Raw genomic sequence first — 15,780 nt, 5'->3', positions numbered from 1 at the left:
GGGTCATCTACCGCCACCACCTGCGACTCCTAGAACACTTCCATCAGCGCTGCCTCCGTACAATCCTAAACATCCACTGGTCAGATTATGTGACCAATACATCTGTTCTAGAACAAGCAGCAGTCACAAGTATTGAGGCCATGTTGCTGAGAACACAGCTGCGATGGGCAGGGCACGTCTCAAGGATGAATGATCACCGCCTCCCTAAGATCTTGCTTTATGGTGAACTTGCCACCGGCTGCTGCAAGAGAGGAGCCTCGAAGAGAAGATACAAGGACTCCCTGAAACAACATCTCAGCCTTGGCCATATTGATCAACATAACTGGTCTACTCTGGCCTCAAATTGGGAGGTCTGGAGACACACCATCTATAACGCAGCTGTCTCCTTTGAGAACACACGCAGGATCACCCTTGAGGAGAAAAGACAATGCAGAAAGAATCGTGCCTTGCAGAATTTACCACCTAAGGAGTCTTTCTGCCGTGCCTTTTGCAACCGGACGTGCCTGTCTCGTATTGGCCTTTTTAGCCACCAGTGTGCTTGTAACAAACATGGGTAGAGCCCTCCCCAAATCTTCATTCGCGAAGCCCAGTCACGATGATGATGATAATGTGAGAAATACCCTAGCAATACCTTTATTACACTGCTATTTCAAATAGATCATTTGCTACTTTGACCACTGTGTGCACATGATCTGCAGCATTACTTTCCTTATATTTCAATTCTCTGCATGTATTAAGTCAGCACTACTGCTAAAGGTCTCCTGTCCACCTTTGGCATCTGCCCAACCATTTCCATACATTTTCCCTCCTCCTTGTGCTACCAACCACCTATGTAGTTGCAAGGGCAGCCCAAATAAAGGAGCCAGGCTGGAGCAAAGCTAGCCATCCAAACCAAACTGTGGGTTAGCACAGCCTCATTTTCTCCATGCTGCTGACGCCGGTGTGCAACCCAGGAAGGAAACTTCTCTACAAAGTAGCAAGCAAATTCTGGCGAGTCAGTGTGCTTGGATAGCTCAGTTCAAAGTTTACCAGCACCAGAATAGCACCGAGGAATCACATCTGAAAGACCTTTCACAAGAACAGATACATCTAAAGAAGCTTTTTCAGATAGGCTTCTTGAGTCTATAACAGAAACTGCTTTTACTCCAAAGGAAGAAAACACCCAAAACAGCCAGTCCATAGAGATGGGGATTCGGTATGTACCTAGAACTCGTACAACAGATCAAAGCAGAGCCCAAAACTAAGGACATAACCCTCATACGGGTAGCAACATGTCTGGTTGCAGAAGGATGGCTCCTGAAGGGGAATGACACACAAGCTGAAAGAGTTAAGAAGCCACTAATCTACATCAGGATCTGGAACATGACAAACCTGACTCTCTCACATCATGTAGCTGTGCACCCCATGACTGATCAATGGATTATTTCATCAGTCTCATTCTTTCTTACGCAAGAAAAGTTTTTTCATACTTCTAATGCTGTCAAGGGAGCGAGCCTGGTCACAGGCTGTACTGAAAGCCACATGCTGCTTATCGGCTTTCTAAGTAACTGAGGAAACCAAGGTACTCAAATATAAGGCCTGGCAAAATACAAACCCTTGAATCAAGAATTCGAGAATAGTTTTCCTCTTCTCACTGGGAGCTCCTGAAACTAAGAATAATAATAAAAAACCCAAAACAAGCATGAGTTTGTCCCCTAGGTACTTGTTATAAAATACTCTATGGTACCCTCCTACTGTCACAGTACACAAACTGCAGGACATTAGGATTTGCTTCTGACAGCATGTAAATAAGAAAGCACCACCTCTATAGCATAGGAAAGGAACAAAAACACAAGCAGACCAAGTGATAGATAAAGAAGCATGGTTCCTTGCTGGAGCAGAAATCAAACCACACACCACCTCCAATCTACCTTAGGTGGTTTTTCTTCCCCATTAAATATTTTTCAAACAGGCACGAAGGAAAAGAACCTAAGGGGCTTTGACTCCTTTTCCAAACCTAAAATATCCCAATGTGTGAGATAACAATGGCTCTAAGGCTGAAATCTGACAGCACTCTTCACCACACTTCATATTGACCTGTAGTTCGCAGAGAGTGAACCTGAAAGCAGTTAAACCTTTTTGAGAATTCAGGCTGAACTGTTCAGAGCAGTTACAAACTATCTGAGCTTGGACATTACAGGAGTATAAGCAAACCAAACATCAGCAGGGAGCTTTTGATACATAATCTGAACAACCAACCTTGCATAACAAACTTTCCAAGCTTACAGCATTACAACAAGCATGAAGTACTTTTTTAACCCATTAGAGAAGCTGGGCAGTATTTTCTAACACACTCTCCAAGCCAGCCTTTAAGAGTGCTTGGCCTACAGAGCAATACAGCCACACATCTCTGTGGGTCCATACCAGGCATGTACCTGTACAGTTACTGCTTGCTGATGGATAGGTAAACTGGATGTCTTGAGGAATAAAAGGATTCCACTGACAGAAGAAATGTTTTCAGCTGATAACTCACTATTCTTCTTGCCTCCCATAAGCCAAAAGCTATTGTGAATAAACTAGCCACAATTATTCATTGCCTGTTTGTTATTGCCAGCTGTATGTAAACATTGCAAAGAATACTTAAAATCATTTTTCTATATTCAGTATTTCCTATAATAACTGTAATATATTTAAAACAACTGTTCAGAAGGATGAATCTAATGAAAGATTGTTTAAATATCTGTTCTTTCTTCACTGGAAATCTTAGGTATAAGAGCTTTTTCACTATATTCCAGTGGACAGTTGCACATGCTGTGGATGCCACAGTGCTTTCCAGAACCCAAAACCTCAATACCAAGCATTACATAATTAGTACACAGTGCGCTTCAAAGTCAAGGTCACGAATAATTAATGACACATTCTGAATGCAAATCACAGAATCACAGATGCCTCATTACACACAAGAGTGATGACGAGAGAAGCTGGGACCATCCCAAAAGATGGTCCAGTTACATTTACAGAATCAGAGAGTCATCAGGGTTGGAAGGGACCTCTGGAGACCATCTAGTCCAAACCCCCTGACAAAGCAGGGTCACCTGGAGCAAGTGACAAAAATGCATTCAGGTGAGTTTGGAATATCTCCAGAGAAGGAGACTCCACAACCTCCCTGGGCAGCCTGTTCCAGTGCTTTGCCACCTTCAACACAAAAAATTTCTTTATCATGTTGTGGTGAAACTTCTTATGTTTTAGTTTGTGGCCACTGCTCCTCATCCTACTGCTGGGCACCACCAAAAAGAGTCTGGCGCCATCCTCTTGGCACCTTCCTTTGAGATATTTATATGTATTAACTGGATCCCCTCTCAGTCTTCTGGACCAAACAGGCCCAGCTCCCACAGTCTCTCCTCTTAAGAGAGATGCTCCAGGCGTCTCATCATCTTTGTGGCCTCCGCTGGACCCTCTCCCTTAGCTCCTTGTCCTTTCTGCCCTGAGGAGCCCAGGACTGGACACGTTCCCCTGGAGCTCGGGGGCTGTCCAGGGCCGGACAGCGGTGCGCTCAAGGCACAGGTGCGCCCTGACACCCTGGGCGAGCCAAGAAAGCGCCGCACCCGCCGCGCGGGGCAGCGTCCGGGCCATCGCCCCGCTGACACGGGTGGGACGCGCTCACCGCCCGGTACCGAGCCCGGCGCGGACCCGGAGGCTCCCTGGGTCCCTCGGGCGGCAGGTCCGGGTCGCAGCCCAGTCCCCGGGGCAACCCTGCGCGGTGTCCCGCGGGCCGGAGCAGCCGGGCCCCGCGGGGCCCGGCACGACGAGCCCCGGCGACTGCGGGCCCCGCGCGGAGCCGCCGCCGCGGCCGCGGCCGCTTTCCCCCCGCGCCCCCCGGGCCGGGTCTCACCTGGTGGGGGCGGCCCGGGCCCGTCAGCGCCGGCGGCCGCCGCCGCATTTCGAAAGATCCGCCATTTTCAGCCCGTCACCGCCGCTCCCGCCCCCGCCGCACCTGCCCCCGCCGCCCCGCCCCGGCGCCGCCCCGCAGAGCCGCCAACCCCGGCCCCTTCCGCACCGCCGGGTCCCGCGCAGACCCCGCTCCGAGGGGCAGCCTCGCCGCTCCCCGCGGCCCCTCTGACCGCGCCGCCTCGCCGCGGCTCCAGGCGCAGCTGCCCCCGGCGAGCGGCGGGGACGGGATGGGACGTGCCGGGCGGGCGCCTCCGCGGCGGAGGGGCGGCCGGGGCCGGCTGTCCGCGCCATCCCGCGGGGAAGGCCGGTGGGGCCGCCCGGGAGCACGGCCCGCCGTGGGCAGAGCGCCCGGCGAGGCCGGGCCTGCTCCTTCCTGGCGGGAGGCGGCTGTCAGCCGTGCCCGGCACCCCCTTCCCCGTCCTCCCGCCGCCGCTTTCCCGCCCCTCGCACTCACCGGGCGGGCGGGTGCTCTCCCTCCTCCTGCGCTGGCGGTGCCTCTCCGCGGTGCCGGCGCCCCCCCGGTGCCGCTCCCGGGGGCCGCGGCGGCGGCCGCGCCCGCGCCGATCCCGCCGCCGCGTTTGTTCAAAATCACGCGCCCCGCGCCATTCCCCCGCCGCATCCCATAATACTGCGCCGCGCCGCCCTGGCAACCGCCGGCGCAGCAGCGCCCCGCGCTTCCGGGACCCGCCCCGCCCCGCCGGCCGCTTCCGGGGCCGCGCGGGCGCCACCCGCGGGAAGAAGAAGAAGAGAAGGAGGAGGCAGGGAGGAAGCGAGGAAGCCGCGGCCTTTCCCCCGGCGCGGAATTTGCGCGCGCGCGCGCCTGTCCCGTGGGATATCGCGCGCGGGGCCCGCCCGGCGCGGCCCCGTCCCGCTCCCGCTGCCCGCGCTCCTTCTACCCCCCCCCCCCCCCCTCCTCCCCGCAGTCACGTGACCGCCGCCGCGCGCGCGTCTCCATGGTGGGAGGAGGCGGTGGTGGCTCCCAAGATGGCGGCGGGCGCGGTGAGGCAGGACCTGGCGCAGCTCATGAACTCCAGCGGCTCCCACAAGGACCTGGCGGGAAAGTGAGTCGTCCCCGCGGCGGGGCCGAGGGGTGCGAGCCGGAGCGGGGTCGAGAGGGGGGCGCCGGGCCCTGGGAGTGGCGAGGCGGGTCTTGCCCAGCGGCCGCGCTGCTTTAAATAAAAAGGAGACGGAAAGATTTCACCTCGTAGTTCTGTAATTTCTTTTTTTTGTTTGTTTACGGGCTCCCCGCTGTCCTCCCGCCCCTCAGGGCTCGGCTACTGTGCCACAGCGATAGGTCAGGGAGTTTATTTGCCCCGGCTGCCATAGATACGTCAACGACTCTACTATTGTTATTATTAATAATTATTATTCTTTCCACTGTTTTCATTACTATTATTTTATTATTTTGGACGGCAAACCTCGGGGGTTGAACTGCTCGCGATGTGTCTCGTGGGGTTTTACTCCCCCGGGAGATGCGGATCGGCCACCTGGAATTCTTGGAGTCCCAGTCCAGTTGCTTGTGTTCTAGGGAGGCTGAGTCACTTTTAGGACTTGTAGTGTAAGACCTTGGAAACTTCTCCCCCAGAACGTGGCTTCAGCGTGGATGTAGCACTTCGTCAGTGTCACACACGCTGAGGCAAAGTTTAATGAGCTCTAAGTTGCCATTTATGCAGGAGTAAGCACTTGAAAATGCACAGTCTGCGCTGTCCTCCTGTCAAGTGGATATAACCTGCTGTTCGCCCCTCACAATGCTGCTTCTCAGTCTCACTGAATGTGGCATTTTGGACATTTTTTTCTTTATTAGGCTGAACCCTTGAATGATAATAGTTTTCATTACTTTTTTTGTTCGCTGTCCTAGGTATGTGATTATTATTTTTTTTTTTAAAACCTTCAAGATTGTGCATACATTCCCAGGGAACAAAATGATGAGCTGTGTTGTCTGAGAATCTGGTCCTGGGGTTTAAGAAGCGCCAGATATCAGCTCCAGTTGAATGTTCATGACCTTTGAGAACATGCTCTTTGGAAAATTGCCACCTCAAGGCATAGAAAATATAAACAAAACTAGGGCTCTGACATAGAAAATAAGCAGAGAGGCAGAACTTCTTAGTGATAAAATGTGCCCTGTGAGTGATTTTTAACTTTTTTTTTTTTCCCAATCTTGGACAGATACCGTCAAATATTGGAAAAAGCCATTCAGCTGTCAGGTGTAGAACAACTTGAAGCTTTGAAGGCTTTTGTGGAAGCAAGTAAGTAGAATTGGTTACACGCTAAGTGAAGGCGAGAGGTCTGTGGGGTTGCATATTTGTAAGCTCTGCCTGAGGCTACATAAATACATGATGTTTAGGTCCTGTTGGAACTCAAACAGAACAGGAAGAGGAACCGTCATCACCTCATTCAGAAGTTCAGAGAGAATGAAATTATAAAGGGCTTTTTTGTGTTGTATTGGGTGTTTGGCTTATTGAACACCTCTGTAAATTACACCTGTTGTAATTCTTTTAGAGTTGAGAGTAAACTTAGTGAGACTAAGTCTAAAGGTTTACTTTGTCCAAGGTATTTCAGCAACTGAGGGCAGCGATTCAGAATGAAACACCTCCCTAAACTATAAATTGAAGCGAAAAATTCATTATTATCTGTCAGAAGTTAGAACTCTGGTGACCTGTAGTCAGTTTCTGAAAGAAAAAAAAAAATCACCTTTAAAAACAACCCCCTTCACTTGGATGCGGTTTTAAAAATTGGAATATTCAAATTTATTCTAAAAGCAAATGATCGCTTATAGTGAAAGCACTGACAAGTGTCGCATCTCTTTTGTCTCTGACCCAGTGGTGAATGAGAATGTCAGTCTGGTGATCTCACGTCAGCTGCTGACAGATTTCTGTACCCATCTTCCAAGTCTTCCTGACAGCACAGCCAAAGAAATCTACCACTTCACCTTGGAAAAGATACAGCCTAGAGTTATTTCATTTGAAGAGCAGGTGAGAGATCAGTACTGAGGAGGTTTTGGTTTGAGGGTTTGGCCTTTTAAAAAGCTGTTCAAAACAGATACTCCTACTTGGAGTCTGGTTTTGCATTCCTGTACATGGAAAACCTGAGCTAAATGCAGAGAGTATTTAGGACTGTGCAAAGAATACAGACTTAGTCACTTCATAATGATGCTGGGCATGTAATTCCTCTGCTACCAGAAAATGGCTTCTTACAATGGAACAATACTTGAGCTTGGAGTTGCTGTTGAGAGACAGACTGGTACTCATTGTATTGCCTTCTGCCCCAGTGATGGGGCAGGCAGGTGATGTAAAGAGCATGCATCTTGACAGATGGCTTTTGTTTCGAAATAAACAACCTCTGTGTGTGTGTTGTGTTTAGCCATAGTCATTTTACCAGGAAAAAAATGTCAAAATCCCAGTTTTAGTTGACTACTGAATGTGCTGCAGTTCTTTTCCAATTCAGTTCTGTCTTTTGCTGTATGAATGTGCATCATTATCTGAGAAGTTGTTTATATAAAAAGCGTCTAGGATTTAGTGTTGAGAAGAAAGGCAAGGCAGTTTCTGTCACGATTTATATTTTCTTCTCTTTATCTGTTGTCTTTTTAAGCAGATTTTACTCTAAGTCTGAGCTGAATATGCTTGCCTCTTGTTGTCATGATTATGCATAAATTAAATCCAAGACATCTGATGATTTCCTTTTTTTACCTACACTTCCACTTCTAAAACCTGGGCTGTAAGCACTGACATTTTACGTGCTGACAGCTGCCCTACAAAGCAGAAGTTTCTGCAGTAGGATCTAATCGTAGTTCACTTCATTCATGTCTCACAGGCATAATATGAGGTGTAACTGCAACAAACAGCTTGTGAATCTTGGTGCTCCAGTTCTTGAAAGATTCGTTTCATCTTTTTAAAAGCTTTATAAATGCTTACTACTTGTCACTCCCTGATGATGAACTCCTTTTATGTTGTCACAAACTGAAGTGGACGTGCTTCAAACCAGCACTCATATTTAAAAAGCTTGATCCAAGAGTCCCACACAGACTTGCATGGGAAGAGTTGCATGTGTGCAGGTTGCTGTGTCTGTGAAGGTGGGGTGTAGGTTGAGGAGATTCAGAAAGAAGTAAAAATACTGTGAAAGTTAATCCAGAACCATTAAACTCTTATAGTTTCTGCAACTGATTTTATTATTCTTTAGGTCGCTTCAATAAGGCAACATCTTGCATCGATCTATGAGAAAGAAGAAGACTGGAGAAATGCAGCACAAGTGTTGGTGGGGATCCCTTTGGAAACAGGGCAAAAGTATGCTACACACAGTTCTGTGCTGTTACATGTACTTGCTCTCTTTGTACTTAACTAGATCAGTGAGTGAGAATTTTTGGGTTGTATATTTTCCCAGAGCTACTGTAGTTCAGGCCAGAACTACTGTCAGATGGCAGAAGTATAGCTCGATGACTGTACATTACAGTAGGAGTTTAGTGGGTCAAAATGCTGCATCAGAAGTGATGCACTATTAATTAGTCTTGTTGATAAACAATTCTTTTTAATAGCATTTTGCAAACACGCTTCTAAGGTTATGGAAAGGTTCTTGAAAGGTGGCAGTTCTTCCATATGTCCACCTTCTCAGTTCGAAATGAAGACACGGTTTGAAATGGAATATTAACAAATACAGTAGAGGATTCTTCGGGTGTTTGTGGGGTGGGTTTGGTTTGGTTTTTTAGATTTAGAACCCTTGCTGTTACTTTTCTCTGGTTGTCCTTCCTGTCCTCTTTCTCTGCATGCAGAAGGAACTGCTGTAGGCTTTGCACTACAAGTTTGCTTCTTAACTCAAATGGCTCACCACTTGTGGCAGACTTCTAATCCACAAAAATCAGATTATTAGTGTGTACATTTGTGTCTTGGTGGACAGCATTATTTCTACTACTGTTTGTAGGGGCCAGTTCTACATTAGCATTCATCTCAAATTTCCTTACACTGAACAGAGAGCGCTAATTTTGGTGTTAGGGAAGAAGAAAGCAGGGTAAACCAAATGTTGCCAAGTGCTTGAGAATCATAATATGTGTTTAGAACAGTTAGGAGCAAGGGTAGTTCTGGAGCAACTCTGAGCACTTGCTTTTCTTTCTCTACAGACAGTACAATGTAGATTATAAACTGGAGACCTACCTGAAAATTGCCAGGCTGTATCTGGAGGATGATGACCCCGTTCAGGCAGAAGCATATATTAATCGAGCTTCCCTGCTGCAGAATGAATCAACTAATGAGCAGCTGCAAATCCATTATAAGGTTGTCTAACTTGCTTTATTGCTTTCTCTTTCTGTAGGGAGATGATTCCGCACTGACATGGTTGGGTTTTTTTACATACTGCCACTAAAATTTTCATAAAGAGAAAAGAGACAAAGGGAAAAGCTTCTAAATGGTTTTGGGAGTTTGAGAGACACAGCAATAATGAAACAACTCTTTCCTTGTGATGCAGAGATAAGTCTGTAAAGGTTCCTTAAATGCCAATTTCCTTTACTGATTGAGAAGACTTCAAAACATCTGAAATATTGTTGACAATGTTGCCTCCACCTTTGTTTGTAAATCTATGAGGGGGGAAAAAATTGCATCCAATAACTAGGGACAATGGAAGACCTCCCTGCCCCCCTCCCTTCCCCTCAGTAATTAGATAATGATTTCCATCCATAAAAGTAGCTTCCTTAAAATTTTAAGTAGTTAATTAACTGCTGGCCTTTCTGCTTATTTGTGGGTTTACTGTGTACATAGTTCATACACAAATTTCTCAAATGAGTTTAGTAACTGATGAGCAGTGATGACTACAGTGTAACAGTACTGATCAAGAAGATAGTGTTTAAAATTCTACAACACAAACCAGGTGTGCCATGAGCTGTGTAACTCAGTGTCTAGTGGCTTTGATTTGTTGGTTTTCCCTTTCCTTTTTTTCTCCTCCCATGCTAATTTTTAAAGTGTGCACTTGGTTGAAAGTGTAAATGTTTTCTGTAAATTGTAGAAGAGCACAAAGGAAGGAAGAAATATCAGATGCTGTTACAGCCCTGAAAGGAAAAAGCAAACACTTGAAACACACAGATCGGTACCTAAGTGCCAGCTGTCAGTGTCAGTAGTGAAGGGGAACCTTACATAAGTACAGTATCAGCTGTACAATATTTCATGTACTTAAGTTTCTGGCCTTTAGACATTTGAAATATTTAACATGTGAGCAGTGGTGGGAAGTGCCCTTTTAATTGCTTTCCATGATACTTTAGCAAGGACTTTTCAAGTCAGGCTAATTCTTTGAAGACACAGATTTCCCTAAGATGCAGAAAAGCAATATTTATGGGAGCTGTCACTTGATAGTGTGCAAGTTTTGCACACCTGTATTATGCAGCCACCTCTGCTAGTTTTCTTTTTCTGAGGCATCCTTCCTTTCTAGGTTTGCTATGCTCGAGTTCTCGATTACAGAAGAAAGTTCATTGAGGCTGCCCAAAGATACAACGAGCTGTCCTATAAGAGCATAGTCCACGAAACTGAGCGACTGGAGGCATTGAAGCATGCTTTGCATTGTACTATTTTGGCATCAGCAGGTAAAATACATTTTTGTATAAAAGAGCCAACGTAGGTATTTCCCCTGAAGCAAGTAATCTTCTGTTATTACTTGTGTAGAGGTATCTTGCACTAAGATTTGTCGAGGAATCCAAAGTTATGAACACGGTGTCAGAATTGCCTGTTGGCATCTGTTAGCTCAGAGGTGGATTAGTTCGGTGTCTTTGCCAGTGATAAGGTGGCATCTTGGCTAAAAATGCAGGAGGTAGTGGCAAACGGTGTTTTGGAGCTGAGCACAACCAAATTCCTTCCTTAGTACAGCTTCATTGGCTGTTACTTGCGTGTATTTTGGAAAAATAATGATAACTTCCTGCTGTTTACCTCTAAATACTTGGTGCTTTGGTGATCATTTGTGAGGATTCTTCCTGACTGTCCTAGGACAGCAGCGTTCTCGCATGCTTGCTACGCTCTTCAAGGATGAGAGATGCCAGCAGCTTGCAGCCTATGGGATCTTGGAGAAAATGTATCTCGACAGAATTATCCGTGGAAATCAACTGCAAGAGTTTGCAGCTATGCTGATGCCTCACCAGAAAGCAACTACAGCCGACGGTACGTATTTCTCTAAAACCTCCTAATGTTAGGTGCTCATCCATGGGAGTTAGACTTGCCCAATTCAGGCAAGAAGGGTAATGGAAAAGAACTTAGTATTGCTTATATTGTTATTTTTAAATTATTTTTTCAGCGCGTTACCCTCGTGGGCATAGTAAAGCTTCTTAGCTATAGTTCATCTTAGTGATTTACCATTCAGGTTTTTGAAATAACTCTTCTGGAAGATAACTTGGCAAATTTTCTTTCTCTGTCCTCTTCACTGACAACCTCCCAGTATTCCTAACTGAGTCTCTGTCCTTCTGAGCTTCTCCAGTTCTAAGGCACTGTTATAAATAGGATGCCTAGAAACACGTGACATGCACATAAGCCATAAATGGTCTGTGCAGATGATGAATTTATTTGAACTGTTTCCTGACTTGACAGGAAGGTGACGTAGAGTGAGGGGATGATTTGGACCTCACACTGTATCCAAATTGTTTTCTGAACCATCTCACTGTCACCATCTTAGCTCTGGAACCTCTGAATAATGAGAAATAATGTCACATAATGACTTCACTGGAATCCTAAACATGCTGGTCTCTGAAACAGGAAAATCTTCCTAGTGAATAATAATTGTCGATTAGGGACAAATAAATAACCATGTAGTCACAGAAGTGAAAACTGTTAAAAGTGCTTGCTAACAGTCTCCTTTCCTTGGGTCAGCTTGTTGTTTATTTATAACCTGTACTGTTTGTCCTTATAAGTTAAAGAACACAAGTTAGTTGATATTTAATAATGTGCTTACCTTCAACTAGAGGTTAAGGGGCAAATGAGTTAAACTGTTCAGTCAACAGCGATGGACCCTTAGATAAGGGTCTATCACAAGAACACTAAGAGAGAGTTAATTGTACCCTAAGAGCTGTAATGAATAATAAAAAAACAAAGCAATCTTTCCATTTGACAAGCTAGGAACTGATCGCAGGAGGTCAAACTCCCTCGGTTCAGACATTGGGTCTTGTGGCAAGGGATCCACTTGATTATTCTAGAAATTAAATAAAAGGGTTTAAGCTATCTGCCTTAAAATCAACCACGTGCCATCTATTTCTTTTTGTTCACTGTCTCTGCTTAGCTTAACACTGATGCGAGGCAGATGCATCTGGACCTTCTGCACTTGTAACACTTTGAAAAAAAAAAAGTGCTTTTTCACTTGCTCTACAATATAAACCAATATTTAAATCTTACAGTAATGTTTTGAGGGTTTTTTTTCCTCATCTTAACCCTTAAGGTTCCAGTATCCTGGACAGAGCTGTTATTGAACACAACTTACTATCTGCGAGCAAGCTTTACAACAACATTACTTTTGAAGAGCTCGGAGCGTTGCTAGAGATCCCAGCAGCCAAGGTATCCATTATCTACTTTTTTTTTTTTTTTTTTAAAACAAGGAACATCAGCAGCTTGAGAAAATAGCTGTGGTAAATATTAGGAAAAATAGTTAAATATCAGGAAATAATTAAATATCTCATGTTATGAGGAAGGTTGAATGCCTAGCACATCTTCTGAGAATGGAAGGTACACCATGTGGAATGAGCAATAGTGGAGTTAGATATCACTGATAGTATGTCTAATCATTTCATTATTAGTGTTATCTATAGGTTCCTTCCCCCACAATGTGTGCAGATGTTGAAAAGCCTATAAGGCTGTTAAGTCTTAGTAATTTTTAACTTCTTTCAGAATGGATGAAGTTTCTGCCATCTTTCTTTACTCTTCCAGGCAGAAAAGATTGCTTCTCAGATGATAACCGAGGGTCGCATGAACGGATTTATTGATCAGATTGACGGAATTGTTCATTTTGAGAGTAAGTTCAACCACAGTAATTTACTTTTTTAGCACCTTTCAGAGTGAGCTTTTTGAGATGGTGTTCAGCAGGATAAGGAAATTTAGGTTTAATTCCTTGTCTGAAGGGAGCTTGCTGTGTCTTGCTGCGGCCAGGAGGTGGCAGGGTTTGCCATAATGGAGAGAGAACCTTTGACGCTTCACCCGCAGAGAAGTGTGAATTTATTCCATCAGTCTCCTTGTAGGAACAGGCTCACCAGGAAGTTCTCTGTTCAAATCTACTTTCAATGCAGGAGTCAGGCTCTTAACAGCTGAAATAATGGTTGCTTTTGAATACCGAAATGAGCCTGCGGTAGCTGCAAGGAAAGCTTCCTCTGTGAATTAGGTGAGGGCAATGGCAGATGGAAAGGTTGGAGCTGAAGAGGCAAGGGATTTGCTAAGACTTACTTTGTTTAGAATGGGTTGTTTGTTTTGTTTTTTTTCTTTTCAGCTCGTGAAGCTTTGCCGACTTGGGACAAACAGATTCAGTCACTGTGTTTCCAAGTTAACAACCTGCTGGAGAAGATAAGTCAGACAGCCCCGGAATGGACGGCGCAGGCCATGGAGGCCCAGATGGCTCAATGACTGTGCAGCCGTTGTCCAAATGGAGGCAATCAACTGCCTGCTATGCTGGAAGAAGGGAACTGAGCAGGACTGTGAAACAAATAACCCACATTCATTTCCCTGTCTTCTGCTTTCACTATGGCTTAGGACACAATTAGGTGATACCACATTTGGTGTGACAGGCTTAGAATGTTCTCTGAGCTTAGAATGATGCTGTTGCTGCCTCTGTGTTGCACTCTGCTGTCCTGAAAACTGTGGGTTCCATGTGGAAGAAGCTGTAATGTCTGCAGCAAGATTTGAGTTTGGTTTATTTAATTTCCCCCCCACACACACTGTATTGTTAGAGCTTTGTGGCCCATTACTTCCTGTGATGCTTGAATCCTGCTATGAAAATAGAAGCACCGTGTTTCTTTCAGTTGTAATAAAAGCTAAGCCATTTGGCTTAAGTGTTGTAAGGACCCAGGGTTTGGGGTTTGTTTTTGTTTTGTTTTGCTTTCATTTTTTTTCTTTAACAGTAACTTGAAATAAGTAGAATTTTTGTAATTGTCATTTGCAGCCCCTGAAAACACTAAACAACAGCTTTCTTTCCTTCTTTTTTTGTCTTATAAAATGCAAGTTTGAAATCTTAACTTGAAGTAAATACTGACCTTCTCCTGCACTGGTGGTGCAGCAGGGCACAGTTATTTGTGCTGGCAGTTGAGGTAAAGACCAGTGTTGCCAAGAGAGCTTGTTACAGTGATATGGTAAGCAATGAGAACATAGAACATGCCAAGTAAGGTAAGCCAAGCATGCTCTTTGTTTTATTTCCTAGGACAGCACTGGTAATAGTACAAAAGTATCCAGAGTGCTTTTTGGAACTAGAGGTGTAACAGGAGACTTTGACAGGTAGGGATTCTGCACTCAAAAGATTAAACAACTTCTGCAGCTGGAGTGGCCAGAGAATACTGTGCAACTTAATTATGTAATGAGATACAACAACTAGGTAAAAGTGTCATGTGATAAGCAGGACTAACTTGAGATGCTTATGCACAGCAGTGAAGCATCAAAGCGGCCCTTCTGATGTTTATCAGTCTGGAGTTGGGCACTCTTTCCCCGTTCTTGTAGTTCACCAGATACACATTTTAAAAACATGACAAACATTTGAGTCTTCAGAGACTTTTATGCTTTGTTATCTCCATTATGTTGGAAACTCACTCCACTCAACTGCATACCTTGGATCTACGGAACTTCATATTTTTCAACTTTTTAACTGCTTACAGAAACAAAACCAAGTTGGCTGACAAGGCAAACATTGTAGAAGAAAGGAATTCACAAGGTTTCAGGATGTCAAGCTCAGCAGAAAACTACTTGCTGTTAAATAAAAATCTTTACTACAGGAAGGAACAGTGTGCACACCTGCTATACTTAGGTATAAGTATATATACTAATAAAAGGAAGAGCAAAGTGATGACATGGTTTTCCCTTTCAAGGCTAAGGAGTATTTTGACCACATTTTTCAATGGAAATTACTTGTAACTTGTTCAAAGTGGTACTGGCTGAGAATTTTCTCTCCGTTCAGGAGAAATGCTGACATAATCACTATTAGTTCGGAGCCTGTTGTTTTCTACTTGCCTGTGCTCTGACTTGTGCACACAGCTCTTGGGGAGCATGCCCTTTGCAGATGAAGGGGTGCCAAGTATGCTATTCACATACATTCCAATTTAGGGCATTTACTGCTTTGCTCTGGTATTTAAAGGAGACTAAAATTGTAAAGAGCCATACCAGTGAGTGTTCACAGCTGCTTCGTGGAATACCTTTTATCCCAGTGGGCCAGGATTGATTTCTGGAAAGCAATAAGCAGTTTTACTGAAACATTTCTGAAAGAAGAAACCCAAAAGTGGCCAACTCTAGCCTCAAAACCAAGATGACCTTTGGTGATGCATATTTCAAGTAAACCACAGACAGATTTAGCTGATGTGCCCTTACATAACCCAGATGTAGTTCTATTTGCAGGTGGCTCGTCCTACTACCATGCAAGGACAGCAATGGTTTGGGTATGCTGTGGTGAGCCAGGGACAGGTAATGGAAGCACAACCACTTCCAGCAAGGATAAGTGTACAAAGAGCAGAAGTAGTAGCCTTGACAAGTGCAGCATTTGGGGTACGTCATACCCATGTTATGGAAAGTGCGTTTTTCACATCATCGGGGAAAAGAGTATTTAATGGAGAAGAAATACACAGTTTACTAGAATCAGTACAGTTACCTGCAGAAGTTGTTGTAATACATTGCCCAGCCCACAGTAGAGGCATTGGTCAAGAGAAATAGGTAGAGG

At 45.1% G+C, this 15,780-nt stretch overlaps 1 protein-coding gene across 1 annotated transcript; it reads left to right on the top strand.

Annotated features, from left to right (window-relative positions):
* The first annotated feature begins 4,637 nt into the window (after positions 1–4,637).
* On the top strand, positions 4,638–13,931 carry COPS4 (COP9 signalosome subunit 4). Its single transcript, XM_032685295.1, has 10 exons — positions 4,638–4,991; positions 6,097–6,176; positions 6,751–6,902; positions 8,107–8,210; positions 9,038–9,191; positions 10,336–10,486; positions 10,884–11,054; positions 12,319–12,434; positions 12,804–12,888; positions 13,357–13,931. Exons 1-10 carry the CDS (start codon positions 4,915–4,917, stop codon positions 13,488–13,490), a joined length of 1,224 nt encoding a protein of 407 aa, XP_032541186.1. The 5' UTR covers positions 4,638–4,914; the 3' UTR covers positions 13,491–13,931.
* The last annotated feature ends 1,849 nt before the right edge of the window (positions 13,932–15,780 follow it).

The sequence above is a fragment of the Chiroxiphia lanceolata genome, chromosome 4 (assembly GCF_009829145.1).
Source record: "Chiroxiphia lanceolata isolate bChiLan1 chromosome 4, bChiLan1.pri, whole genome shotgun sequence".
Lineage (NCBI taxonomy): Eukaryota > Metazoa > Chordata > Aves > Passeriformes > Pipridae > Chiroxiphia > Chiroxiphia lanceolata.
Note: the sequence above shows the minus strand (reverse complement) of the source record. Positions and strands in the feature narration are given on the sequence as shown.